Source organism: Eremothecium cymbalariae, chromosome 3 (assembly GCF_000235365.1).
Source record: "Eremothecium cymbalariae DBVPG#7215 chromosome 3, complete sequence".
Lineage (NCBI taxonomy): Eukaryota > Fungi > Ascomycota > Saccharomycetes > Saccharomycetales > Saccharomycetaceae > Eremothecium > Eremothecium cymbalariae.
The window spans coordinates 427744-453371 of NC_016451.1; the positions used below are offsets into that span (position 1 = coordinate 427744).

Consider the following 25628-nt stretch of genomic DNA (forward strand, 5'->3'; position numbering starts at 1 on the left):
CACGAGACTTTAAGCTGATCCCCCTCGACACTGCTGTAGAAGGAACGGCTACCATTACAGAATGAACAACATACAGTGAACAGAGCCGCTCTATATAACCCTTGCTCCTGCATCACCATGGGGGTTCTCATACTACTTATATGCATGACTTATCCGTTATATCTCTGCTATACGGATTGGTATTCATGTGTCACGTGATCGCCGTTGCAGATACAACGGCAATTTAACAGACCAGCTTGCACATCAGTAATGGCTATTTTTGTGAACTTCCTGTCAACTAGCGATTACATCATCAGACGCATTAAATGTACGATGTAGGGTCGCGTAATACTATTCGGTGATAATGGGTAAAACCTTCTTAATATGTTCTATATCAGGAGTGATTATTCACTGTTTGCACGTGATTAGATTGTCTCGTCGCCTTGCGAATTGTACAAGCGACATAATTAATATTATTAGAGTCTACAACATGGAAGTTTTGTGACACCAATTGTAACAGATAAAACATAGAATTACTCAGATTAGAAAGACATATAGCTGATAAGCAGTGTAAAGGTCTCATAAGTGAGTTTTATTATATATTAGCCTAAGCTGCTTCAAATGACGTTCTGGTGGAAGAAGAGTCCTAAGACTCCTGGAGATTATGTAAAACATTTAACTGAACAACTAGCAAGATTTGAAATTGCTGTTTCCGATAATAGGAAGAAGATCCAGGATGAATGTACCAAGTACATAACTGGTACTAAAGATTTCATTCTTGGCGAAACTGATCCTACGCCTACTGGAGAGGCTATCGATGAGCTATACTATGCAATATATGAATCGGATTTATTATATGATCTTTTGCTACACTTCCATGAGCTTGATTTCGAGTCTAGGAAGGATGTGGCATTGATATACGCTACATGTTTGAGGCGATCAAAGGATAATAAGTTTACTACAGTTGATTATTTGGTTACAAAGCCCAAAATTATAGCGTATATGCTAAGGATCTCCGAATTGGCGCTGAACAAGCCACATGGGACTGAGCTATTTCTTACGATAGGTGGAATGATCTTGGAGTCTATGAAATATGAACAATTATGCAGATTAATATTAAAAAAATTCTCAACTTTGGAACTTTTTTGAATTTGCACGTCTGAGTTCCTTTGAAGTAAGCACCGAAAGTTTGCAGATATTATCAGAGTTATTTACCACCCAGACGAAACTTGTAGCTACTGAATTCTTCAATCAAGAAACTAATATAAAGAAATTCATTGAAAAAATCAACATTTTAATGGCTCATGGTAATTATGTGACCAAAAGACAGAGTGTGAAGCTATTGCGCACAATGATTCTTAATCGAGCATACGGTCAGCTTATGAATAGTTACATCAATTCGCCTGAGAATCTAAAATTGAATATGATACTATTAAGCGACCGTTCAAAGAACTTGCAATTAGAATCTTTTAATGTTTTTAAAGTTGTGGTTGCAAACCCCAGGAAGTCTAAACCAGTGCTGGATATTTTAATTAAGAATAGGGATAACTTATTAAAGTTTTTCGAAACCTTCGGTTTGGATACGAAAGATTCTACTTTATTGGACGAAAAAGAATTCGTGGTTGGCCAAATTGAAGGGCTCCCAAGGTTGATGAACTCTAACGCTGAAAATAACTTGGGAACGTCTCCTCAAAAAAATGTCGTTGTTTAATAGTTGAGCCTATGACTATTGATTGCAAGGAACGATCAATAATTCTTGATTTAGCATTAATAAAAATCTTTAAAAAATGATTATATTTGACGTCACGAAATTTCTTTCCTATGGAGGCGATATTCAATTCCTTCTTGACTATACCCTCCAATTTACATTTACATAGTAATGTATTCCTGTGATTTGTTCATCTATCAGTAGTTCTCCCTCTGTTATGCAATTTTGCAACACTTCCATGATAATTCCGATAGCCCAATTGTTGGAGTTTGTCTGATTTAAAATCTGAGTCAAGTGAAGAAGGTCAGAGCCTGGAGCATCTTCTACAATGCTTACAATGTTCTTTTTTATAAATTCAAAAGAATTATCCGATGACACACAAAGCACCCTTCCGTTGATCCTGACAAGTCTTATATCCATTAATCCTAGTTTGGTAAACCTTTCGCATGCTTCTCTCATCTCACTAGGTGAAACAAAGCCCGTGCCAATTCTCATAGACTTGTTATATAATGCGTATAGGTCTACCATGTTTATTAAAATTCCATCTTGTTTCTTCAACTGGTCCTTGAATTCTGACATTATGAGTTGGTGGATCTCCCTTGATATCTCATCTAGAAATGTAGATTTGTTAAGAAACTTATCTCTATCTATAAGCAATATTGAATCTTTTTTACTATTATCTCCTTTAGCTCCTTCATATAAACGCTCTATGTCACTAGCCAATGCCATTAGGTTATTCAAGTCTCCTAGTGCGTTGTTAAGCAAGATATCATTCTTCAACAGCTGCTGCTCCTTAATTCTTTCTAAACTTGTGATACCAATCTGGTTAAAATTATCTCCAACTGAGATGATATCTGGATGTATATTTACACCATTAATAGAAACTAATTTTTGGTTGTACAAAAGCTTGTTTGCCTCGCTTTCCAAGTCTTCCAAAACCCCACACATAGCCTGGAAAAACAACGAACCATCTGAGTTACGGAAACTCAACTGAATGAAGGGGGTATCGCCTTCTTTCAAACCAGGATTTGTTTCCAAAACAATGTTCATTCTAGAGTCTTTAAAAATACCACCATCAGCGTATTGTATCACGTTTGACTTTAGCAATCGAGTTCCACATATTTCACAATTATTTATTTGAGGATGGTTCACAAACGTACAGGCAGGACAGGAATTTACTTGATCGAGTTTAGCAGTTTGCTCGTCAGTATTTGTTGCAACAACAGTGGAAGCAACCATATCATAATCAGCGGCAATGCCACAGTTTATACATCGTGGCATTGGGTCTTTTAACTCTCCAGTGGTCTCATTTGTTACCATACATATAGGACATGTCCATGTAACTTTATTGGAGATTAAAGATGCTTTATTGCCAGCCTTATGCAATCCCATATCGAATTTATCTACTGGGGCTTCCAACTTTAGAAAGATAACCAACTTTGCAGAACGTTTGAGAAACTTTGAATTATATTGCAAATCTTTGATATCACCTAGTTCTAAACAAACTGACTCTTTTGAATGTGCTTTGTCATCTATATATATAATTCTTTGGGACGTCAAGTAACACCTCCCTTTTTGCTTTGTAATTATCTTTGATTTTCCATGGTATAACCCAACATTTTGTTCAACATATATGTCCTTCTCATTCTCACGTAATATAGGTTGAGCTGATGTGGTCGTTTCAGCGTAATGCCAATAATCCAAATACATTTACTCAATCGACATTGCTTTAAATATATGTGAACGGTTAAGCTTCGAAGACTGAAACTTCAAAACGCATTCTGAAGTGCCATTTTAAAATCCGGAAAATGGAATGGGCGGACGTGAAACGAATTAACCAACACCCACCAACTATGCGCTAACAACATATAAATTTAGATACACAGGGTGATTTCTATTAGTTAAATAGTAAACATAACAAAAAGGAAGGAAATCACTCCTAAAAATTACTTCAATTATGTACTAGTCATTGGGGAAATACCGGGTACTAATGGCTTTAACTGTGCTTGGTGCAAAGACTTCAAATTTGTTTGCGATTTGCGAAGCACATTAGACTTTCTAGCGATTGCCAATTCATCCAATTTCTTTTTCCAAATGGGCACATCTTGTTCTAACAGTTTGTTTAACTCAGTTAGCCTTTGTTCATCCTTCAACCTCTGTTCTGGATTAAATGGAGCAAAACTATAACCACCATTACCATCAAACTTTAGTAACAAGTTGTGGAAATGCCATAGAGTGGTCCGATGACACACGGAAATTAGAGAAATGTTTAATTTTTGCGCATGGGTATACATCTTCTGTTCCATTTCTGGTGATACTGCGGAAGTACATTCATCCAAAACAGCAAACTTTGGTTTATGATAATACATTCTAGCCATGGCTAAGCGCTGCTGTATACCTACAGACAATTCTTCTGACCAGTTTCTGACGATGTCAAATGCCTCTGTGAGTGATACTTCTGTAGTTTCATTAGCACCCCCCTCGCTGCTTTTTTTGGCCATAATAATAGACATATGTTCAGTTATTAAGTCATCCAACTCTAGAACAGATAAAATTTCAGCCAATTCCTTGTCTCCGCGCTCAAAGTCTCCCTCATATTTCTCCTTAAATAGTTCCAACTTGTCTGGATAGATAACTTGTTCTCTCAATGTCGACATATTACCCATATAGGCTCTTTGTGGTAAGTAGTAAATGGCACTCTCGCCGCTCTCAGTTCTTCTAGGAGGCATGATGAGTTTAGTAGGTTTATTCGGATTAGCAAACGACTTCAATACAGGCCACAAACCACCTAAAACTCTAAATAAGGACGACTTACCACACCCATTAGGACCGATAATTAACAAGTGGTTACCATGCTTCAATTCAAAGTTCAATTCTGGAATCAACACTTGCTGAGCTGGAGTAACTAGAGGAATGTTCATAAACTGGATCTTGGAGTCATCATATTCAATCAAGAAATCTTTACCACTTTCGGACAATTTCTTGCCTGCATCCAATCTGTCATTGAATGTATTCAATCTTAACGACTCACCCTTTAATTGCTGGATACTCCGCCTCAATTCTACATATCTACCGATAGATGAAGACGCAGTTAGCAATAATCTACGGTTTGTGATAAAGTCTGCAGTGACATCTTCAGTAGGATCAGCACGGAAGAAAACTGGGATAGAACAAAGCACCAAACCAGCAGCACCCCACACATATTTGACTACAAAACTGGTTGAGAAATCGTACAAAGCCCTTGATTTAATCTCACCAGCCAAAAACACAGCTAGATGATAGTAAGAAAAGTCCAAATTCCAAAGCTCCGTATTCTGGCCCTTAAACAGCGCAATTTCTTCATTACTAGAATGCAACTTCGAATGCAGTGACCTGAAGTAACCTTCAAAATAGGTTCTTGCCACAGTCAAATCGACAAAGTTCGGCTGAATCAACTTCAAAAATAAGTTGCTAAAATGCACAATCAACCCCAAAATCAAGGTACCTTCAGCCATCATACCGCTCTTGGAGTTCTGCGCCAATTTAAATGAACACATAATTAAGTCCAACGTCGGTTTCAACAGCTGATTCAAAAGTACGGAAGCATTGTGCGAAAACGCACCCACATCACGGGTCAAGTACTGCACTGGAATATCCGAAATCTGGGAAGACGACGTCCCATGGTCCTTCTTGACCAACCCATCCCCGCGATTAGTAGCAACAGCCGACCCCACAGACGCGCTGAGCGCCTCCTGCTTAACGTTTGGCAAGTTATTCACTGAGTAAAAACTATGATGCGAAGAAAGATACTTATCCAAAAGATGATAACTAATCTTCCTATTGATCGTCACAGCACAAAGCCTGGTAGTATACGTCAATAGCGAGTTCACAATACTTGCAGGAACCCCAAGAGTCATCCATTGACCAAGCAACACCTTGATGAACTCCGCATATTTCCCCTTCACCAACTTCGACACCAAGATCCCATCCAACGTAGCAACCCGCAACGTCAACATTGTCCGAATAACTAACAAAATCCCCTGCAACAAAAAAATCATCAAGCATCGCGGATCCCTGAGTATCAGATTCAAAAGAAAATTCCGTCTCCTTTTGGCGCTCGAGCCCCCGGTCCCTGCCGCACCCCCCGCCTTACCCTCGCTACCCTCGGAATTGTACCCATCCCCCTCCACCTCCCCATCTTCACTAGCCTCCTCATTCACCGGATTATACAACGACCGAATAAATTTAAAACTGATCGTACTACTGGCTCTCGGCCTCGTCTTTTTTTCTGACTGCTCCTCATTCGGCCTCTGTCTAGATGAATCTTTCCCCCTAGCCAAACTCTGCACCGTAAACAACAACAGCAACAGATATGAAGCCTTTAGTATCCGAATCCTGTGCAGCTTATAGAATTCCAACATATTAGCATCCTATCATAAACCCAGACGCGCTTAATCTGAATCGAACCTAACCCAATACTCAAAAAAATAATAAATATCCGAAACTAACCTGTAAAACACCCTATAAACAACCGCTGTCTGTATTCTTTCCGCCCACCGTAGTGTCTTATGTACTATCTCTGTTATATGCCGATGCTATGTCGACGCTATCGCCATACGTGAGCAGCACGAAGCACTACATGTGGTTTTAAACAAACCAAACTAATATATCCAAATTTTAGCAAATATCGCGGCTACCCATTCCAAACCAGGGTCCCTCCTCCTTTTCCCTGTGACTCCCCCGGCTTGCTATAGATTAACTCCACCACAACCACGAAAAAACTTGGAGAGCAGCACAAGGCCAAAACACCAAAACAGTGGAACACCAGTAACCTGCCGACTAGACCCTCTGGAGCGCTACATTGAGGCAGCCAGCCGGGGCCGCCTTCAAGCTGTGCTTGTTTGCGGGGGGCAGGGCCGGGGTCACGTGCTCTCTCCAACCGGCACCGCCCGTGCACCGGGAAAGGGTTTCAGCCCGCTGCTTATGTAACGCGCGATTCGGGAATAAAGGCCTTGTCCCCGGATGTTGTTGTCACGTGATCTACGGCTTTAATGCGACCACGGCGAGGAAAGCGTGTCGATCGCGCGACGCTAGTGGCAGATACGGTAAATATATAACCATGCAGAAACGAAACGTATAGTTATCTTTCTGAAGTTAAATTATTTATTACAACATACGTAAAAGGGCCCAAAAACATGAAACTGACGAGTGGTGCCAACACCATTGCAGCGTGAGATGGGGTAATTTGCTGACGGGGCTCGTAAACCGAAAGACTGCGGATTCGGCCAGGGTTGGAAGAAGACCAAATAAAAAACAGGAAAAATGAGACTTTATTATTATGTGCTCGAGCTGAATATATAAAGGTTCCTGGTGATTTTAAAAATTAATACAGCACTTATTTTCTTTCAAGTACGACTAGCCCTTATAGCCCTGTCCTTCTCTAGGTCCTCATCAGACGTTGAAGCACGCCCTTCTTCCATGTTAACGATGCCTTCGCGCTTGCCGGCGCGATAGAGCGTGAACCAGATGATGAGCATGTTCACGATAGCGACTACGACGGCGCCCCAGGCTAGACCTACGTAGTTGCTGCCCGTCCTGTAGACGACGCCGTAGTCGTCATAGGCAGTGCCTTCTTTAATGATGGCGGTAACAATGGCCACGACACTGGCAGCCAAACCTAGAGCGCCAACGGCGAGGAGGGCCAGCAATCCCTGGGACCAAGGAATTATACGCAGACCCTTGCCTGGCAGGAGCAGCGAAACGATGAGCAAAAAGTTTACGACCAATGATATGAGGGTAAAGGCCAGGCAGGCGGACACGGATGGGCGGTACATTGGTTCCTTTTCTAGCAACTTACCCTCTAGGTGAAGATCATCTGCTTTGATATCCAAGGCCTTAACGAAGGGTTCCAAGTCTGAGTTTAGAAGCTCTCTGTACAAGATGCTCCTGTAATCGAAGCCTTGAACACCGCCTCCCTGTCTGGTGCAACCTTTGCTAGTTCCGTTGACTCTAATGGTACACAAGTCGAATATACCGAGTCTGAACCTGGAAGGGACGTCGAAATAGCTTAAGATCTGTGGACTTAGTTTCTGCATTGCTTCCACACTCATTTCGGTGGTCTCCGACCCTGCAGCGGCACCCAGAATAGCCAACACAGGGACCAAAGGCTCTGGATTTTGAGCAGCAAAGTCAGCCAGGGAGATCAGGGAGCCAAAGGTCCGGAGGACATTATAGGAGTGGTCAGTCAGTTCGAACAAGTATGGGATCAGCTCTGCCTTCTTTTGGTTGGTGGAGGCACCTTGCAGCTCGTTTAGGGTGTGTAAAGAACCAGCCTGGTCATTCGTATTGGCCAGGATCTGGTGCAGGTAAACCAACTGAGCCGCAGATTGCGGCGTGGTCTGTGCCGATAGCGTGAGGACGGTAGCGATCGTCAAGGTGCTGTTGTTTGCATTCGAAATGATGGTGGTCAGGGAGGCCAAGGACGTCCTCTCCGTATCCGTCACGTTTCCGACATTTTGAAGAATCTCCAAATCAGAAGAGGGGTCCTTCGAGTGGGACAACAAGTCTCCCAAAGCATTCAACGCGTCAGCATCTTCCCCGTCAATCTCGGACAGACGCTGAATAATGGTCTGTGCGTTACTGATGTTCTGTGACAACTGACTGAAAGTACTATTCTTGAGGGATTCAGAGATATCTGCATCCAGCAACGTCTTCAAATCAGCTAATGTAGCATTCAAGTCGTTAGAGTTACGCAGCAAGCCGAACGTGCCCACCAACTTCTCCTTATCTTCCTCAGTCAACTTAGCCAAGGCGAGCATGCCCCCAACAGTATCTACGGGGCTCCTCGAATCGAGCAACAACGTCTGCAAATACCCCCTGGCCTGTGCAGTATTGCTATTGGTTTCGGGGCTCGCCGCCAAAGTGCCTTTTACCAAGCTCGATAAAGCGTTCATGGTGCCGGTCACATTAGTGGAACTCTGCAACATACTATACATCCCGCGCAACTCAGCAGTATCGTCGGGATTACCCGTGGAAGCCATCGGCGTCAATTCGTTGAGAGCCTTTAAAGTACCGGTCAAATTCCCCGTATCAGCCAATAGCAGTAATAATGGTTGCAAGGCTGCTGTGTGAGCGATACCCTTGAGAGCACCAAAAATTTGTTCATCTTTAACTTTACCTGAAGTCATGGCGATACCCATAAACTGAAGAATTGAGTCCGCCTGGGGGAGAACCTTGGCGACCTTGATTGCCGATATATCTGCCTCGCCCATATATATCTTGTTCACTGGTGCACGGTCCTGTGTAAGACCACTCATAGCAACGATCGTCAAAACGATAGCGAGCAGGGCTAAAAAAGACCCCACCACTGCAACTCCTTTCCCAATGTTGCCGGCCCTCATCTTTCTGATTTATCTTTCCTTCACCAAAAACACTTAATTACTAAGTCTGCTTTTGAAAACAAGAAGCCAGTGTTAGCAAGCGTTCAAGCAGAAAAACCTTTTTATATAGCAATCTCCCAAGCTCGAACGCGAATCGGACCACCATTACTTCCGTTACTGTTACTACCCTGTGGTATTTATAAATTGATATGTTGGAGCTCAACCTACCAAGAGAAAAATTAAGACGGCAATTTTGCTCTCCAACATTGCCCATAATTCTTTTTTACCTGCTTCCTCCAATAACAAGCAAAAGGGCTTCTTCTCCGTATAATGTCTTCGCAGGATGGTCAGCATCATGCCTTTGGGATTTCAAACTAACCCCCACCTCAGTAAAAATTTCACGGTTTTGCTCCATCTCCTCCCGCGGTATCTATGAAGAGCTGGATCGCTTAAACAAGGAAATGAAAATTCGTACACACGGAGATACAACTGCAGGTATTCGGTTTATCATTACTATAAAGCAGAATTCACTGCTCTATATTTGTGTTTTCCTCTATTATCGCGTGCATGAGTGGACGGAAACGTATGGCGTTTTTGTTCGAGGTGGTTTTTCCGTACCTCTAAATTAGTGAAATGCCGAACAGAGTGGGCACCAACGAAAACTGGGGAACTTTCCTGGAAGGTTGAACGGAACAAGCTCGGTCTGAATCCACCAAGGAGACGTATCCACATAAACCTCGCATTTGTGGCTACAGTGACGAAACAAACGATGACTCCGATGACCGTTCCGTCCGGCCTGCTACTTCCCCCCATAAAGTGGAGAAAAGCATATATAGCAATCATCTTACGCAGCCTGTTTGGCGTTAATCTCTCGTAACGAGGAACATCGACCAGTAGAGACGGCAAACGGTAATCCCTTCCTACGAAAATAAAAATGGTCATTTGAGTTACACAAACCACACGTAGACGGACCCCTCCACCAACCACTTCCCTGTCTGGGAGACAGCTGCTTGCTTCTGCAGTATTCCTTCACCGCACGCAGACAGTCTAGGGACGATTGCCAGTGCGGGTCAGAGGGAAGAGGTGAGAGAACAATAAGAACAACGTAAACTTAAGATTTGTTGCTGTCAAGGCAAAAAAAACACCTCGAGATTGAGGTATCGAGCTGGACGGATGAATGAACTTTCTGACGCTTTCCCTTCTGCAACCAGGGTTTCAGTGCGCTGTTGGGAAAAAACAACCCCCCGAGGTTAACTGTGTGTCAGTGTAGAGGAACAATAAAAACCTTTGAATTCATTCCACGCCTTTTTTGCAGTCCCTCAGACGTGGCAGTGTATCCTACAAGGGTTCATCAATCGGCATTTGAAATCTGTTGGAAAGCTTGTGTTTGCTTTTTTGCCTTCTCTGCCAGAAGTATGATACGCCAAGTTGTGCATGTCTGGATTCTTTCCCCTCCCTCGTCATTCCGCAGTGTATTGTTGGTTGACGATCTGCAAATAGGCCTATTTATCGAGGAGAGCTTCATACAGAAGTGCAAGCAATGGCTGGGGCCCTGCTCGAACAATTAGTAAAAGCAGTCGTTCCCAGTGAAAACCCGCAGGACATATCGCTGTGGTGTACGCATGTCATAGACTTGTAATTCCGAAACTGGATTGCACTTTTTGTTGGACTAATCATTTTCCACAGCATCGCAGGTGGGGTTATAATATCACTGTACACGGGGTGGAGAAGATGCGATGGTGTGGTGTACGGGTACAATATGGAGGCTAGCAGCACCAGCGCTGACCGATGCAATGGGGCAACGGCGTAGCATAGCAGCAATGACTGGTGGATACTGGCTGGGATGGGATGGGATATGTATATGGAAAGTATAGAAAAAGGTTGTTTATATATCGTTGAGAAAAGGGCATTTATGATGCACATTACGTTAGTTGGGTTCCACCTCCAAATGGGAGGGGTGTAGGGGGAGGAGACCGTTAGATGATGATCAGCGAGTCATCTGGTTTGTAGACGGTGTTGTAGTTATAGCCAGATATGACACCTAAGAAGTTGTTTCTGAATATGGCATCGTCAACAATGACTTGTAAGGATACACCATAGTATGTTCCCCACAGACGTCTGTTTCTAGTTGCAGCAGGTTTTGATGGATTGGACGGTGCTGATGCTGAGCCAAGAGCTGTGATTATTGCATCATTGTACATTTTATCTTTACCGCTCTCGTCAAAACGGACTTTACAGTTCACATTGCACATCAAGGTACCAGTTCCCGGTATAACATGATAGTCTAGTGAAGTAAGAGAATGTTGTGTTGCAACAACTTGCTGTTGCCAAATCTGTAGAAAAGTTGTCGGTTGTGCAAAAGGTTGGGCGTTAACGATGATCTTGCAATCCTGTTGTTTAAAAAGTTGCAAGAATTGCTGTAACTTTTCAACTTCACATTCGTCAAGATGTGCCAGCAGCTTCTTGATGAATGTCTCTACGATCTGGGACTGGTTGTTGGACGAGTTCATATCTGAAATGCTATTCCTTTTCTGAATTACTCTTCCAATAAATTGGTGGTATTTGCTATGTGTGGCATCATCGTCACACGAAAATAGGTTATCTTTCGTAATTTGGATTTGTGTAAAAAATTTCAAATTTCAAAATTTCGTGCAAAATGGGTAAAGATGAGGGGGGGATTTTTCGAAAAGATGTGGAGAGTAAGTAGTTAAAGTATTTAAGAGAAAGAGAGTTAGAGAAAACCGTAATGAAGAGGAGGATTTCCAATTGGGCGGGTAAAGAAATGTATTTAGAGAGATGGCTGGCACCAGCGATATTTTTTCTGAGTGTCGTTTCCTCGAGGATTAACAAATCAAGTACCGATGTACGTGAAACGGAAATCTAATCTTGCATCTTTACGTAATCAATTATTTGCAATGACTGCAACGGCGGGGAAAGAGGGTTTAAAAATTAGTGCATACTGGAAAGAAAAGTATCTTATTATATCGCATGTTTATATCATGTCAGATATGCTGACAATTTTTATTTTAGATAGCAGTTCTGGTGCTTGGTGCCAGGTCAAGCCATGTAGGTTTGTTTTTATGTATGACGTGGGAAAGATAATACAAAATAATAGGTAATAACCAGTAATAAACAAGTGCTTCTAAAAAAAACAGATTCTTCCATATTAGGTTTAATGCATATCTTTAACTAAAACGAAAATAACGAGACTGGTTTGTTGTTCTGGATATTAATTACCGGATGTAGTCGTCCAGCTTGGTTGGTGAGTGTGGATCTCCGATGTTTCACTGCTTGTGGCGTGAACCAGCCATGCGGCGCGGCGCTAGCACCGAGAAGTCTAAACCCTAAAGAAAATAAAACGGCTAATCTGTTCTAAAGCATCAGCAGCATCAGCAACAACAATAATATTTATCTATACAGATATACAGTTGTTTATTTACCCAGCAAAAAAATAACATACTAAAGTTTATATCGGTGGCTTGTTTGTTTCCCCAAAATCTTTTCATATTGTCCGGGAAAGTTTCATGTCTTCGAGCACAAGAGGGTGATGATTAAAATCATGCACAGATGCAGCCTAATTGATTGACCAAAAGTTGCTTCCGATAAGCCTACAAAGATGGTTACTATAGTTAAGCAATAAAATAAACACAACTTAAGCACAATGATAGAACCAAAATAGGAGCATAACATATTTTTTCCAGTATTAATGCTTCCTTAATTTCTGTTTTAGTATAAATATAGGTATAAAACTCATCAACACGGGTCCTTTTTGGGAACCTGCTATATCATAAAGGTTGATCTGATCTGGTATTTGAATCAAAACTCTAATTGCATTTTTCTAGTCCCAATTTATTTTTGAAAAGCCCCTGCTAGATTTTTTTTCACACAAAACCCTAGTTACCCTAGCATTTCTTTCATCAAGTCAGTCGCTCTTTATTATTATTATTATTATTATTATTACTATTATTATTATTATTACTACTATTATTACTATTATTATTATCATGATGGATATTTCACCCACAATATCCCTCACTGAAACTGATTCAGATTCCAGCAGTTCAGAGATTAAGAGGAAGTGGTCTTTTGATGAATTACTACTACCTTCCCTTCAAACTAGTAAACATTCTTTTCTATCTGCTCAAGAGTCACCGTACTTTTTCAACGTCTACAATAACAAGTCTATGACTGCACCGTCATCACCAAAGGGCCTGCCTGCTATTACACCAAACAACTCACCTAAATCTCAATTCCCAGGCATTAATCCATATTCAGCGTCTTCAATGACTTTTAATCCATCTTCAACGAATGAGAACAACTCAATTGCTGCTATGAATGTTATGTTACCTACTTTAAAGAATTTAAAATTATTACCGAATCCAAATATCCAGAATCATTCGCGCAAATACCCGGACACGTCAGAACGTACCCAATTCTGGAGACAAAACCTCATCAGTTGGTGCAGAAAGTCGACTTACCAACAGTACAAACAAATTGAAGACGAAGTTGCCAGCATGAACCCTGCCAGACATCAAGGCTTACATATTCTTGCCAATACGGCTTATGTTTCTTCAGTTTTATCGCCGAAAGACCAATTTTACCAACTATCAAATAGCTCAGTAAACGAAAACATCGTTATTACTCCTCCGGTTAGCCCCAGAAATGACCAACCTATTGGCATAGAATATAATAAATTTAATCCCGCTGTCAGTGAGAAATTGGTTCAAACAATTCGGAAAAAAAGGCTCTCTGCATCCACACATAAAAAGTCGAATAGCTGTCAAGCTCGAGAGCTCAAAAAGCTTTTGGAAACCCGAAGTTCGGTGAGCCCAGGTAATGTAAGTAGCAGCCACAACACCTCTGCCGGAAGGATAACGAAAATATCTAAGGCGGGTAATTCGAGACCTTCATCCCCACCACATCACACAACAGTACCAAATGGTAATACACTACCACCAGGTACAGAAGAGCAGCCCGACCAGCGGAAAATAAAACAATCAATTTCTCCAACAGCGAACTCGAAACGTATCGACAGCTTTCCCAGTGACACGTTGCATGTATCAGAATCTATGACACCCCAAAATGCCGCCGACAAACTGCACCGAGTCCATCAGATAATAAAAACAGATACAAAAGCGACGTCAATGACGCCACTAAACTTTCAGTCATCAGATACCCATACCGCGTCTTCAGAATTATCACGTACTACATCTGTTAGGCGGTCCCCTACATCGTCGCTGAAATCCCCCGGCAGAAAGTCCTATGTCCGTAAATGTCTCTCATGCCACTGCACAGATTCTCCATGTTGGAGGCCATCCTGGTCGGATAAGAAACAAGACCAGCTGTGCAATTCATGTGGATTGAGGTACAAAAAGACCCACACAAGATGCCTAAACGCAGCCTGCCGTAAGATTCCAAGCAAGGGTGAACTGACATTAATGAAAACCAATCCACTTACGACAGGAACGTCGGAGGATGGTTATGTCATAAACGGCCTGTCTTGTCTTTTCTGCGGAAATATTGTAACTACCCAAGAATGATCTATACTTATTATACCCCTAGTCTAAATGGCACTCAATCAGAGTTAGCATTTTTTAAGATCTGGCATCCTGTTCGCTACAACGTCTAGATGAGTCTGTCACACACAGCGAACAACTAAAAAAATTCTAAACTCATTGCAGTGTCACCAACCCCTTTTAAATGTAACTACTACAATTGTACAACATTGAGAATTGCAACAACAACACAGTTTGTGGCTTTATTTTTGTTTTGATCTCTTTTCACTCATAAACAATGATAAAGGATGTACATTCAAATATGTATGTACAGTACTGCCTTTTTTTAAAAAAAATGGAACCCTCTAACGATTTATTGCCTTCGAGCAAGCCATATTAACTTCTTGGCTGCAAATTGTAATATTTGTGATTCGGTTGTATATATTTCGTATAAGTCATTATTTCTAAAATTGGTAAATGCATTCCATTTTAGGTGTGGTGATCCTCGAGGTTGCGCTCGCTTAGATAAATCTTGATTTCTTTTATCTTTTGTAATCTATCTGACTTTGACGCATGAATTCCGTTTTTAAATCTCTGAAAATTTTCAAGTTTTTAACATGTACTAGTCAGCTGGGATATAAATGGCCACCCCCTTTTTTGGTAATTGTCAACCATCAAGAGCTGGATAAGGTCAGTATTGTGGTCAACTAGGCTAGTAATGTTGATTGAGGGTATTGAAGGTTCCTTTATTGCGGTTGAAACTGTAAGACAAGTTGGAGTTGAGTGCGGGAGAAGGTCTTCGCCAAGATTTGATTCGGAACAGGTAGATACTATAGGGGCTGGTGATCAGGGTGTTGAGCTGTTTAGGCCTCATGAACAGGCTCATCATCAAATATTTGAAGCTTTGAAGAGCCATGTGGAACTTATTAATAAGGATTCATGCGATGCGGGCGAGGAAAATTCTTTTTTCGTTTGTGATTTGAGCGAGATTGAAAGATTGCACAGGTACTGGAGACGGCAGTTACCTAGGATACAGCCATTCTACGCGGTGAAGTGTAACCCTGATGTGAAGATATTGCGTAAGCTAGCGTCGCTTTCGGTGAACTTTGATTGTGCGTCTAAGTCTGAGATTGAGAAGGTTTTGAACTTGGGAGTTGATCCACAAAGAATTATATATGCTAATCCGTGTAAAGCATCTTCGTTTATCAGATTTGCTGCTTCTAAGGGTGTGAGGAAGTCTACATTTGACAATACAGAGGAGTTACACAAAATTGCCAGGTTCCATCCAGAATCCGAACTATTTTTAAGGATATCGACTGATGACTCTACTGCGCAATGTAGGCTTTCTAATAAATATGGTTGTGCACTTTCGGACGTCGATTCCTTATTGTTAAAGGTCAAAGAACTGAAGTTAAATCTAGTAGGTGTTTGTTTCCATGTTGGATCTGGGGCTTCTGATTTATCATGCATCTTTAAAGCGGTGAAAGATGCTCGCTATGTTTTTGACCGTGCTGCTGATCGTTTTGGTCTCCCCCCATTGAGAATACTAGATGTTGGCGGAGGTTTCCAGTTTGAAACATTCTATAACTCAAGCATTGCGTTGAATACAGCTTTAGATGAATACTTCCCACATGAATGTGGTGTAGAAATAATTGCTGAGCCTGGACGGTTCTTGGCTGCCACGGCATTTACTTTAGCATCCCACGTCATTGCAAAAAGACAACAATTCGAAAAAGAATCCATGATATATATTAATGACGGTGTATATGCAAACATGAACTGCATCTTGTTCGATCACCAAGCTCCCCAAGCCAGAATTTTATACCACGCTGGTGACTACCATTACATGGATTTCAATTCCACTTCCAAAACCAGGACAGCCGAATGTTCTAACCGCGTCTCAATCTGGGGTCCTACGTGTGATGGCTTAGATTGCATTACTGAAGAATACTACACGAAATACGACTTGATTGTTGGAGATTGGATCTATTTTCCTAATCTAGGAGCTTATACGTCAAGTGCTGCAACATCTTTTAATGGTTTCGACCAGTGCGTCGAAGTCATCTATATACAGTCAGACAAATAATAGACTTACACAAATGTCGCAAGTCAGAGGAAAAGAAAAGTTTTTTTGTTGACTGTCATATAACCTAATTAAAATCAAGGAGAGGACCATTGAAGAGGCCTCTCCATTGCCCTTATTTTATGTGTTGATATGTGCCGCTGATGCTTGACCTCCATTCTTTCCTACGTAATCTTTTTGACCGCTATCTAATGTTTTTGATCTAATTTCAACATCTATTATTTTAACCCTATATATATATATATATATATATAACAAAATAAGAAGTTATGATGCAGCAGAATTATGAAATACATTTTTTTCAACTAAACGGCTTTTCTAGCTCAGCTCCAGTTGGTCGAGGCTCAAGATTTGGTGAAATTTTAAGATAAAATAAAAAAATAAAAAAAGTGACCTTTTGAATATTCACAGCTTTTTGCGTTAAATATTGCGATAAAAGCATGGCTCATCTAGCTTGCCGCAACAATGTTGGCTGTGAGATAGTGGCCACAAAACCTACTGTGGAAAATGTCATACCATATGTGCATTATCAACAAACGCAGCCTCGGCTGAAGGGTGTTCATTTGCTTCAACAGAACGAGCTGCCAATATTGTACGGCGGAGGACGCGATTTTTTATTTGGTCTATTTCACACGGAATGCTACAAGAATTCCGAGGCTGCCGAATTGTTCATCCTAAACACTTGCATTGTAATATGGTTAAGTTCGTTGAACTGTGGGCTCCAGATCCCATATCAATGTGTGGTTTATCACGCGGTGAAAGAAACTGATGACCCAAATCTCCCGGAAGGTCACCGGCTCGAGCTCGTCATAACAGTTCAACGTGATGATGTTGTGAACCACTTCTTCCCAAATACAGCTGCGTCAGAACTGTATACCATGTCTAGCGTGGAACTAGTGCTGCGACCAAAATATGCCAATTACGATAGGCATTACAACGACGACATGGAACAGCTATTCATATTTAGAGGTTTCGGCCTCAACAGAGGTGACACCATGGTCACAAATTGTAACAAGGCGATAGCCAACTGCATGGATTTCTATCTAATAGAGGATGACGATGAAGAGGATGAACATACCAGTACTAATCGCAACACCAATTCCATCCAAGACGAAAACCAAGTCAACATTGACGAAAACCCCCTGCACATATACACGGGTCTTGCTAACCTCGCTAACGATCCATCAGCGTTTGCATCCGCCTATGCAAACCGTGGAAATGCCGATGATCTCGATGACGATGTCACCATCTCATCGCTATCAAACGACGGAACAGATGCTAGCATGTCTTTGCAATTCGACACTGGTCTTCAGATCGCGGGAAAAAAAAAAATTCGATCTGACGATGATGATAGTATGCACTATCACTACCATACCTTGGACAAAAGGCCCAGGGATCGCTAAGAAAATACCTTATCATGCGCCTTTTCCGCAGCTCTAGTTATATATATATCACGTTTATCCTAACTCCCACCGATAATTAATACTTCTGCTACTAACTACCATACCGCTACTACTGCCATACAGCTGCTGCTGCTGCTACATAATACTGTATTCATACATCCTTGCTCTTAAAAAATCCAACAATGCTTTCATCCCAACAACTTTGACCCACCGTTATCATTTTAACCAAAGAGTATGCCAACGGCGTTACCAGTCTATATACGCTGCGCGCGCCAAGCTTTTATACTTCCCAACCAAAAATCAAAGAAAATACCCAACACTCTTCCCAAAAATAAAACTCATACATATCATCCTATACACAAGACTATATATACACATCACTTCATACCCTTACCTTCACCCAAGTAAAATAACCAAATCTCGATCAAGGACATAGATAGACTAATATTCGCCTTTAACAAGCTTTATTGGACTTTCCTTTCTCTTTTTTTCCTGTGGAAAACTTCCTGTTTATATTTTATCCACCTCTTTTTGACACTCAGGAAAACATATCATATAAACAACAGACTTTTAAGGTATGTTTACTTATAACAATTAAAATGACCGCATTTCCGCTTTCCTCAACCCATTTGCACTTGATTGATTCATCCTAATACGATGCGATACACTGTATTCTGCTCCCATCAGGTTCCCACCGGTGCCGCTATTAGCGTTCCGAGTTCCTGTTTTTGGTTGGGATTTTTCACGTGGACAATTTTTTTGATAGCCGCCTTCCTGATCACGTGGTTGAAAATTGCCGTCGATGAGCTGATTTTGACGAGCTTGCTGTTACTCACAGCCCCTGCCCGCCGCCTTAGGCAGGTACCCGTAAGTTTAGCACTTGCGGAGGCAGTGCTAAAGCGGTATTTTTGGGTGGTCTAAGGTGGTTTTTGGCCCTGGCCCTGGCCATGTGCTGCTGTTGGGAGGACGAAAAGGCCTTTCTTTTTCCGATGAGGTTCTACTTCTCGTTTGTGAGTGTGGTGGGAGGGCTGAATTAATAATGGTAGCGTTCCTTCAAAGTTACAAGAATTGTTGGAAGGAAAACGCAGGTTTTGGAAACGGATGGCGACAGATTCGGGGGTGAATTTGAGATTTTCTTCATTTTTACTTTCATTCTTTTGACACAGACCTTCGATACTAACTGATGTACTATAGTTTTTTTGGGTACTATATTCATTGGGAAGAGCTTCATTATATATAACAGAAACGGTAGAGCTTTTTTTTCACCACTAGTATATTAATAGTATTATCCGCTTGAATTAAGACGAGAGACGCCGTGGATTTTAATTCTTAGATCAGTGTGAAAGAGGAAAAATTATAACAAGAGAGATTTCTTTTCAAGGATAGATATGAATTCGACGACGAGGCCAGTGACGCTGTCCCATGGGGCGATTGAACACTGTCTTTCGGTTCCTACAAAATTGTATTTAACGGTTACCCAGCTTCAGTCATCATTTTCGAAGCATTTAGCGCCGGTGACCGAGAGCTATGCAACAGATGAAGAGCCATCTTCACCCGCGGAGTTGTTAGCAAAGTTTCTTGGGTATGTAGTGAGTCAGCTTGATCCGCAATCTGTTTCTGATTACGATGATGTGTTGGAGATTGCATTGGGGGAGTTTGAGTCGAGTTATATGTATGGTGAGGAGGTTCATACGTTAGCTGCAAGGTTGTTGCTGAGTGAGACACATCCAACGACATTGCTGAAGGTCAAGGAATTGGTGCAACATTACTTTGAAGCTCGGCACTTTTTCAAAGGAGGGTTCCCCAAATCACAGTCTGCGCTATTTAAGAGTGCGGCAGCGAAGGAAGCGCAGCTGGTTGCGATATTTGGGGGGCAAGGCAATACAGACAATTATTTTGAAGAATTGCGCGAATTGTATCAGACCTACCGTTACTTGGTTGAAGATGTTATTGAAGCAGCAGCCGATCAGTTGGCCGAGTTGGTCAGAACCACAGAGGGTGCCAGCAAGGTATATACACAGGGCTTTGACTTCAGGCAGTGGTTGAACCATCCAGAGCGTACACCGGTTAACTACTATATGCTGTCAATTCCCATCTCGTGTCCTTTAATTGGTGTAATTCAGTTGGCACATTATGCAGTGACAGCCAGAGTTTTGGGTTTTACTCCTGGAGAATTGAGGTCTCATATGGTTGGTGCAACTGGTCACTCTCAGGGCTTTGTTACTGCCGCTGCTATTGCTGAAGCGGACTCTTGGGCTTCCTTTTTTACATCTTTAAAGAAGACTATTTCATTGTTATTCTTTATTGGTGTACGTTGTTACCAAGTATATCCTAATACTTCTTTATCACCATCTATTGCTGAGGATTCTATCGAGAATGGCGAGGGTAAGCCATCTCCGATGCTTTCTATTTCAAATTTAACCAAAGAAGAAGTACAGGATTTTATCGACAAAACTAACGCACATTTACCTAAGGAAAAACATATTGTTATTTCCTTAGTTAATGGCGCCAGAAATTTAGTTGTTTCTGGGCCGCCAAGACCATTGTATGGTTTGAACTTGGCTTTAAGGAAAGCCAAGGCTCCATCCGGATTGGATCAATCCAGGATTCCACACAGTGAGAGAAAACTAAAGTTTACTAATAGATTCCTTCCAATTGCTTCCCCATTTCATTCACATTTGTTAGAACCTGCTGAAAAGCTAATTGAACAGGATTTACTTGACGCGAAGATAGAATTTAACCAAGCTGACTTGAAGCTACCAGTTTATGATACATTTAATGGAGAAGATTTGAGGACTTTTAAAGGTTCTGTGGCTTGTAGAATTGCTCACTGTATTACTAAACTTCCTGTTAACTGGGAGGTAGCCACAAAATTCTCTGCTACTCATCTCTTAGATTTTGGTCCTGGTGGGTCCTCAGGCCTAGGTGTGTTAACACATCGCAATAAAGAGGGATCCGGAGTACGTGTAATCATTGCTGGTTCTTTAGACAATAATATTGATGAGGATTATGGTTTCAAACAGGAAATTTTTGATCTCAATCCTAACAACTTGAAATTTGGTCCAAATTGGTTGAAAGAGTTCCACCCCAAACTGGTGAAGACCAAAGCCGGTAAGATTTATGTTGAAACAAAATTCTCAAAGTTGCTGGGTAAGGCACCATTATTTGTTCCAGGTATGACACCTACTACAGTTTCGTCAGACTTTGTCGCTTCAGTTCTTAATGCAGGTTACCATGTTGAATTAGCGGGTGGGGGCTATTTCTCACCTGATCATATGACAAAAGCTATCGATGACGTAATTTCAAAAGTTAAAAAGGGTACCAGTCTTGGTATTAATCTGATCTATGTTAATCCAAGAATGCTGCAATGGGGTATCCCCATGTTGAGGGATCTAAGAGCAAAAGGTTATCCAATCCAATCGTTGACTATTGGTGCAGGTGTTCCATCCTTGGATGTTGCTACTGAATATATCGAGACTTTGGGCCTTACTCACCTAGGTTTAAAACCAGGTTCAATTGATGCCATATCTCAATGTATCACTATTGCCAAAGCCCACCCGACATTCCCAATTGTGGTTCAGTGGACTGGTGGCAGAGGTGGTGGTCACCATTCCTTTGAAAACTTTCATGCACCAATCTTACAGATGTATTGTAAGTTAAGGAAATGTTCAAATATTGTTTTGATTGCAGGTTCTGGCTTCGGTTCTGCTGAAGATACTTATCCTTACTTGACTGGTGAGTGGTCTACAATGTTTAACTACCCATGTATGCCATTCGATGGTTTCCTCTTTGGGTCCAGAATCATGGCAGCTAAAGAAGCTAAGACTTCTTTAGCTGCAAAGAAAGCAATTGTTTCATGTCCTGGTGTTCCAGATGAACAATGGGAGCAAACCTACAAGAAACCTGCAGGCGGTATTATTACTGTTCGCTCTGAAATGGGTGAACCAATTCATAAGATTGCAACTCGTGGTGTTTTGTTCTGGAAAGAAATGGATGAAACAATTTTCAACTTGCCAAAGAATAAGCTACAAGCTGCTTTGGATTCCAAGAAAGATTACATTACTGCGAAATTGAATGCTGATTATCAGAAACCATGGTTTGCAACTGTGAACGGTAAAGTGTGTGATTTAGGCGATATGACATATGAACAAGTGGCTAGAAGGTTGGTAGAATTATTATATATTAAATCTACTGGTGAATGGATCGACCTTACATTAAGGAATTTTACAGTTGACTTTTTACGCAGGATTGAGGAACGCTTCACCAAAGCGAAGACTGCTTCTGTTATTCAGTCTTACAGCATGTTGAAAAACCCCGAAACAGTTTTGAATGCAATTTTCACTTCCTTCCCGGCTGCTAAGGATCAACTACTTAATGCGCAGGATGTGGCATACTTTTTAGAATGTGCCCAAAGACCTACCCAGAAACCAGTTCCATTTGTTCCAGTTTTGGATGAAAGGTTTGAATTCTTTTTCAAGAAGGATTCTCTATGGCAATCTGAAAACCTAGAAGCCGTTGTGGATGAAGATGTTAACAGAACTTGTATCCTTCACGGACCTGTCGCAGCACAGTTTACTAAGGTAGTTAACGAACCCATTCAATCTATAATGGATGGCATTCATAATGGCCACATTTCTAAATTGTTAGAGGATTATTACGATAATGATGAATCTAAAGTTCCTGTCGTTGAATATTTCGGTGGTGAAAACCCAGAGGCTCTGGACTATGAATGTACGAAAACGGAAAAATTCGTTGAATATCGCGCTTCTGCATCTACTGATCCTGTTACTTGGTTCAAGGTTTTGGGTGGTTCTCACAGAAATTGGAGATTTGCATTTTTCACCGTTCCAAGAGTTGTTCAGAACTCCATGTATGATTCAAACGCAGCTCATAAAATCTTTAAGCCTTGTGACAAAATGGTTGTGCGTATTTATAACTCAGAAAACTCTAAGAAGACTGAAATTGTCTTGTTAGAACCTGTACAAGGAGAATTGAAGGCTACTGCACGGTTATCTTTGGCTTCTGAAAATTTGATACAATTAGACCTAATTGAAAATAGAACTTTAGATGGAACTCCCATTTCACTGCCTATGTTTTATGATTACAACACTGAGGATGGCTTCGCTCCTATCTCGGAAGTTATGGAAGGCCGTAACCAACGAATCAAACAATTATATTGGAAATTATGGCTGGATGAACCCTTTAACTTGGACTTTGATCCAAGAGAAGTGCTCGAAACAGGAGAGTTCAGAATTACTTCTAACGCTATTGCTGAATTTACTCATGCTATAGGAAACAATTGTGAGGATTTCGTGAGCAGACCAGGTAAAGTCTTGCTTGCACCAATGGATTTTGCTATAGTTATTGGATGGAGAGTTTTGGTGAAGGCTATCTTCCCTAACAGCATTGACGGTGATCTATTGAAGTTAGTTCATTTGTCTAATTCTTACAGGATGGTTCCTGGGGCCAAGTCATTCCAGGAAAATGACCTTGTTACATCTTCCGCTGTCATTCAGTCTGTTATTAATCAACCTAATGGTAAGGTTGTTTCCGTGCTAGGTACCTTGAAGAGAGACGGTAAACCTGTACTTGAGGTGACATCTTCTTTCTTGTACCGAGGCAATTACTTCGACTACGAAAATACTTTTCAAAGAATATCAGAACAGGCTTACATTATTAATGTGAACTCTCCGAAAGATTTTGCTGTCTTAAAATCTAAGGAGTGGTTCCATTTGGATGACGAAGAGCTTGATTTGTTGGGTAAAACGCTAACCTTTGAAACAGAAACTTACGTGACTTTTAAGAACCAAAATATATTCTCCTCGTTGAAATGTGAGGGGAGAGTACTTATGGAACTATCTACTAGAGAAAATGTTCCAATTGGTGTTGTTAACTATGAAGCTGGCGAGTCCCATGGCAATCCTGTTATTGACTACTTAATTAGAAATGGATCTACTTTAGAACATAAGGTTAATCTTGAAAACCCTATTCCAATTGCCGAAGTCAAGACTCAAGCACCAGGTACTAACGAGCCATATGCAAGAGTTTCCGGCGATCTTAACCCTATTCACGTTTCACGTCACTTTTCCAACTATGCTAACTTACCAGGTACTATTACCCATGGTATGTATACATCTGCTTCTGTTCGTGCATTAGTTGAAACTTGGGCTGCAGAAAATGTTTCCTCCAGAGTTATTGCTTTCAGTTCTGAATTTGTTGGAATGGTTCTTCCAAATACTCAGCTGAAAACAAAAATTGAACATGTTGGTATGATTAATGGTCGTAAATTAATAAAATTCGAGACTAAGAATGATTCGGACGAGATTGTTTTGATTGGTGAGGCCGAAGTTCAACAACCGGTCTCAACGTTTGTTTTTACAGGCCAGGGATCTCAAGAACAAGGTATGGGCATGGACCTATACGAGAAGTCTGCCGTTGCAAGGAAGATTTGGGATAGAGCAGATAAACATTTTAAGAGCACGTATGGTTTTTCTATACTAAACATTGTGAGAAATAATCCAAAGGAATTGATTATCTATTTTGGCGGTGAGAAAGGTAGAGCTATTAAGGAAAATTACACTTCTATGATTTTTGAAACTGTTGTTGATGGTAAAGTTAAAACTGAAAAAATATTCAAGTCAATTACTGAAGAGACTACATCTTATAAGTTTGTTTCAGATTCTGGCTTGTTATCTGCTACGCAGTTTACTCAGCCTGCACTAACTTTGATGGAAAAGGCATCTTTTGAAGACCTGAAATCCAAGGGGTTGATACCAGCGGAAGCAACATTTGCAGGCCACTCACTAGGTGAATACGCAGCACTTGCTTCCATGGCTGGAGTTATGTCTATCGAATCTCTTGTTGAAGTAGTCTTTTACAGAGGTATGACAATGCAAGTTGCGGTTCCTAGAGATGAATTAGGCAGGTCTAACTATGGAATGATAGCCCTAAATCCTAGTAGGGTATCTTCTACGTTTACTCAAGATGCTTTGTCGTTTGTTGTTGAACGTGTTGGTAAGTTTACTGGATGGTTGGTCGAAATTGTTAACTATAATGTTGAAAATCAACAATACGTTGCTGCTGGTGACTTAAGAGCTTTGGATACCTTGGGCAACGTGCTCAACTTCCTCAAGCTTCAAAATATTGACATTGTTCAGTTGCAAAAATCCATGAGTTTGGAGGAGGTTGAGTCACAGTTAAATGAGATCGTTGGTGAAGTCAGCAAAAAGTCATCGGCTAAGCAGCAACCAATCGAGCTGGAAAGAGGCTTCGCTTCTATTCCATTGCGTGGTATTTCAGTTCCTTTCCACTCTTCTTACTTGAGAAGCGGTGTAAAACCATTCAAAAATTTCTTAATTAAAAACGTTATCAAGGAGAACGTTAAAGTTGATAGGTTAGTCGGCAAGTACATCCCTAATTTAACGGCTAAGCCTTTTGAGCTCACAAAGGAATACTTTGAGGATGTCTACAATTTGACTGGTTCCGAGAAGATCAAGGATATATTGGACAACTGGGACAGTTACCAAAGTTAAAGGAATAATAAATGACTCTGGAGATACCACTTAAATATGCTGCATATAGTCCAGTAAATGATGTTGTATA

The 25628-nt window shown here is 41.1% G+C and overlaps 9 protein-coding genes and 1 further gene across 9 annotated transcripts; 5 read left to right on the top strand and 5 right to left on the bottom strand.

The window, feature by feature from the left end:
• Nucleotides 1-600: 600 nt before the first annotated feature.
• On the top strand, nt 601-1690 carry Ecym_3230 (the record flags this gene model as incomplete).
• Nucleotides 1691-1828: 138 nt separating this feature from the next.
• Nucleotides 1829-3397, bottom strand: VPS36 (ESCRT-II subunit protein VPS36; the record flags this gene model as incomplete). Its single annotated transcript, XM_003645494.1, has 1 exon — nt 1829-3397. The coding sequence occupies one exon, from the start codon at nt 3395-3397 to the stop codon at nt 1829-1831; it is 1569 nt and encodes a 522-aa protein (XP_003645542.1).
• A 245-nt stretch (nt 3398-3642) lies between these two features.
• PXA2 (ATP-binding cassette long-chain fatty acid transporter PXA2) lies at nt 3643-6087 on the bottom strand (the record flags this gene model as incomplete). Its single annotated transcript, XM_003645495.1, has 1 exon — nt 3643-6087. The coding sequence occupies one exon, from the start codon at nt 6085-6087 to the stop codon at nt 3643-3645; it is 2445 nt and encodes an 814-aa protein (XP_003645543.1).
• A 984-nt stretch (nt 6088-7071) lies between these two features.
• Nucleotides 7072-9066, bottom strand: FAT3 (Fat3p; the record flags this gene model as incomplete). The annotated part of the gene is made up of 1 exon (XM_003645496.1): nt 7072-9066. The coding sequence occupies one exon, from the start codon at nt 9064-9066 to the stop codon at nt 7072-7074; it is 1995 nt and encodes a 664-aa protein (XP_003645544.1).
• A 492-nt stretch (nt 9067-9558) lies between these two features.
• Ecym_3234 (uncharacterized protein) lies at nt 9559-9987 on the bottom strand (the record flags this gene model as incomplete). The annotated part of the gene is made up of 1 exon (XM_003645497.1): nt 9559-9987. The coding sequence occupies one exon, from the start codon at nt 9985-9987 to the stop codon at nt 9559-9561; it is 429 nt and encodes a 142-aa protein (XP_003645545.1).
• Nucleotides 9988-11021: 1034 nt separating this feature from the next.
• Nucleotides 11022-11555, bottom strand: MTR2 (Mtr2p; the record flags this gene model as incomplete). The annotated part of the gene is made up of 1 exon (XM_003645498.1): nt 11022-11555. One exon carries the CDS (start codon nt 11553-11555, stop codon nt 11022-11024), a length of 534 nt encoding a protein of 177 aa, XP_003645546.1.
• Nucleotides 11556-13052: 1497 nt separating this feature from the next.
• On the top strand, nt 13053-14585 carry ASH1 (DNA-binding transcription repressor ASH1; the record flags this gene model as incomplete). The annotated part of the gene is made up of 1 exon (XM_003645499.1): nt 13053-14585. The coding sequence occupies one exon, from the start codon at nt 13053-13055 to the stop codon at nt 14583-14585; it is 1533 nt and encodes a 510-aa protein (XP_003645547.1).
• A 673-nt stretch (nt 14586-15258) lies between these two features.
• Nucleotides 15259-16626, top strand: SPE1 (ornithine decarboxylase SPE1; the record flags this gene model as incomplete). Its single annotated transcript, XM_003645500.1, has 1 exon — nt 15259-16626. One exon carries the CDS (start codon nt 15259-15261, stop codon nt 16624-16626), a length of 1368 nt encoding a protein of 455 aa, XP_003645548.1.
• A 437-nt stretch (nt 16627-17063) lies between these two features.
• LOT5 (Lot5p) lies at nt 17064-18026 on the top strand (the record flags this gene model as incomplete). Its single annotated transcript, XM_003645501.1, has 1 exon — nt 17064-18026. The coding sequence occupies one exon, from the start codon at nt 17064-17066 to the stop codon at nt 18024-18026; it is 963 nt and encodes a 320-aa protein (XP_003645549.1).
• A 1388-nt stretch (nt 18027-19414) lies between these two features.
• On the top strand, nt 19415-25558 carry FAS1 (tetrafunctional fatty acid synthase subunit FAS1; the record flags this gene model as incomplete). The annotated part of the gene is made up of 1 exon (XM_003645502.1): nt 19415-25558. One exon carries the CDS (start codon nt 19415-19417, stop codon nt 25556-25558), a length of 6144 nt encoding a protein of 2047 aa, XP_003645550.1.
• Nucleotides 25559-25628: the final 70 nt, after the last annotated feature.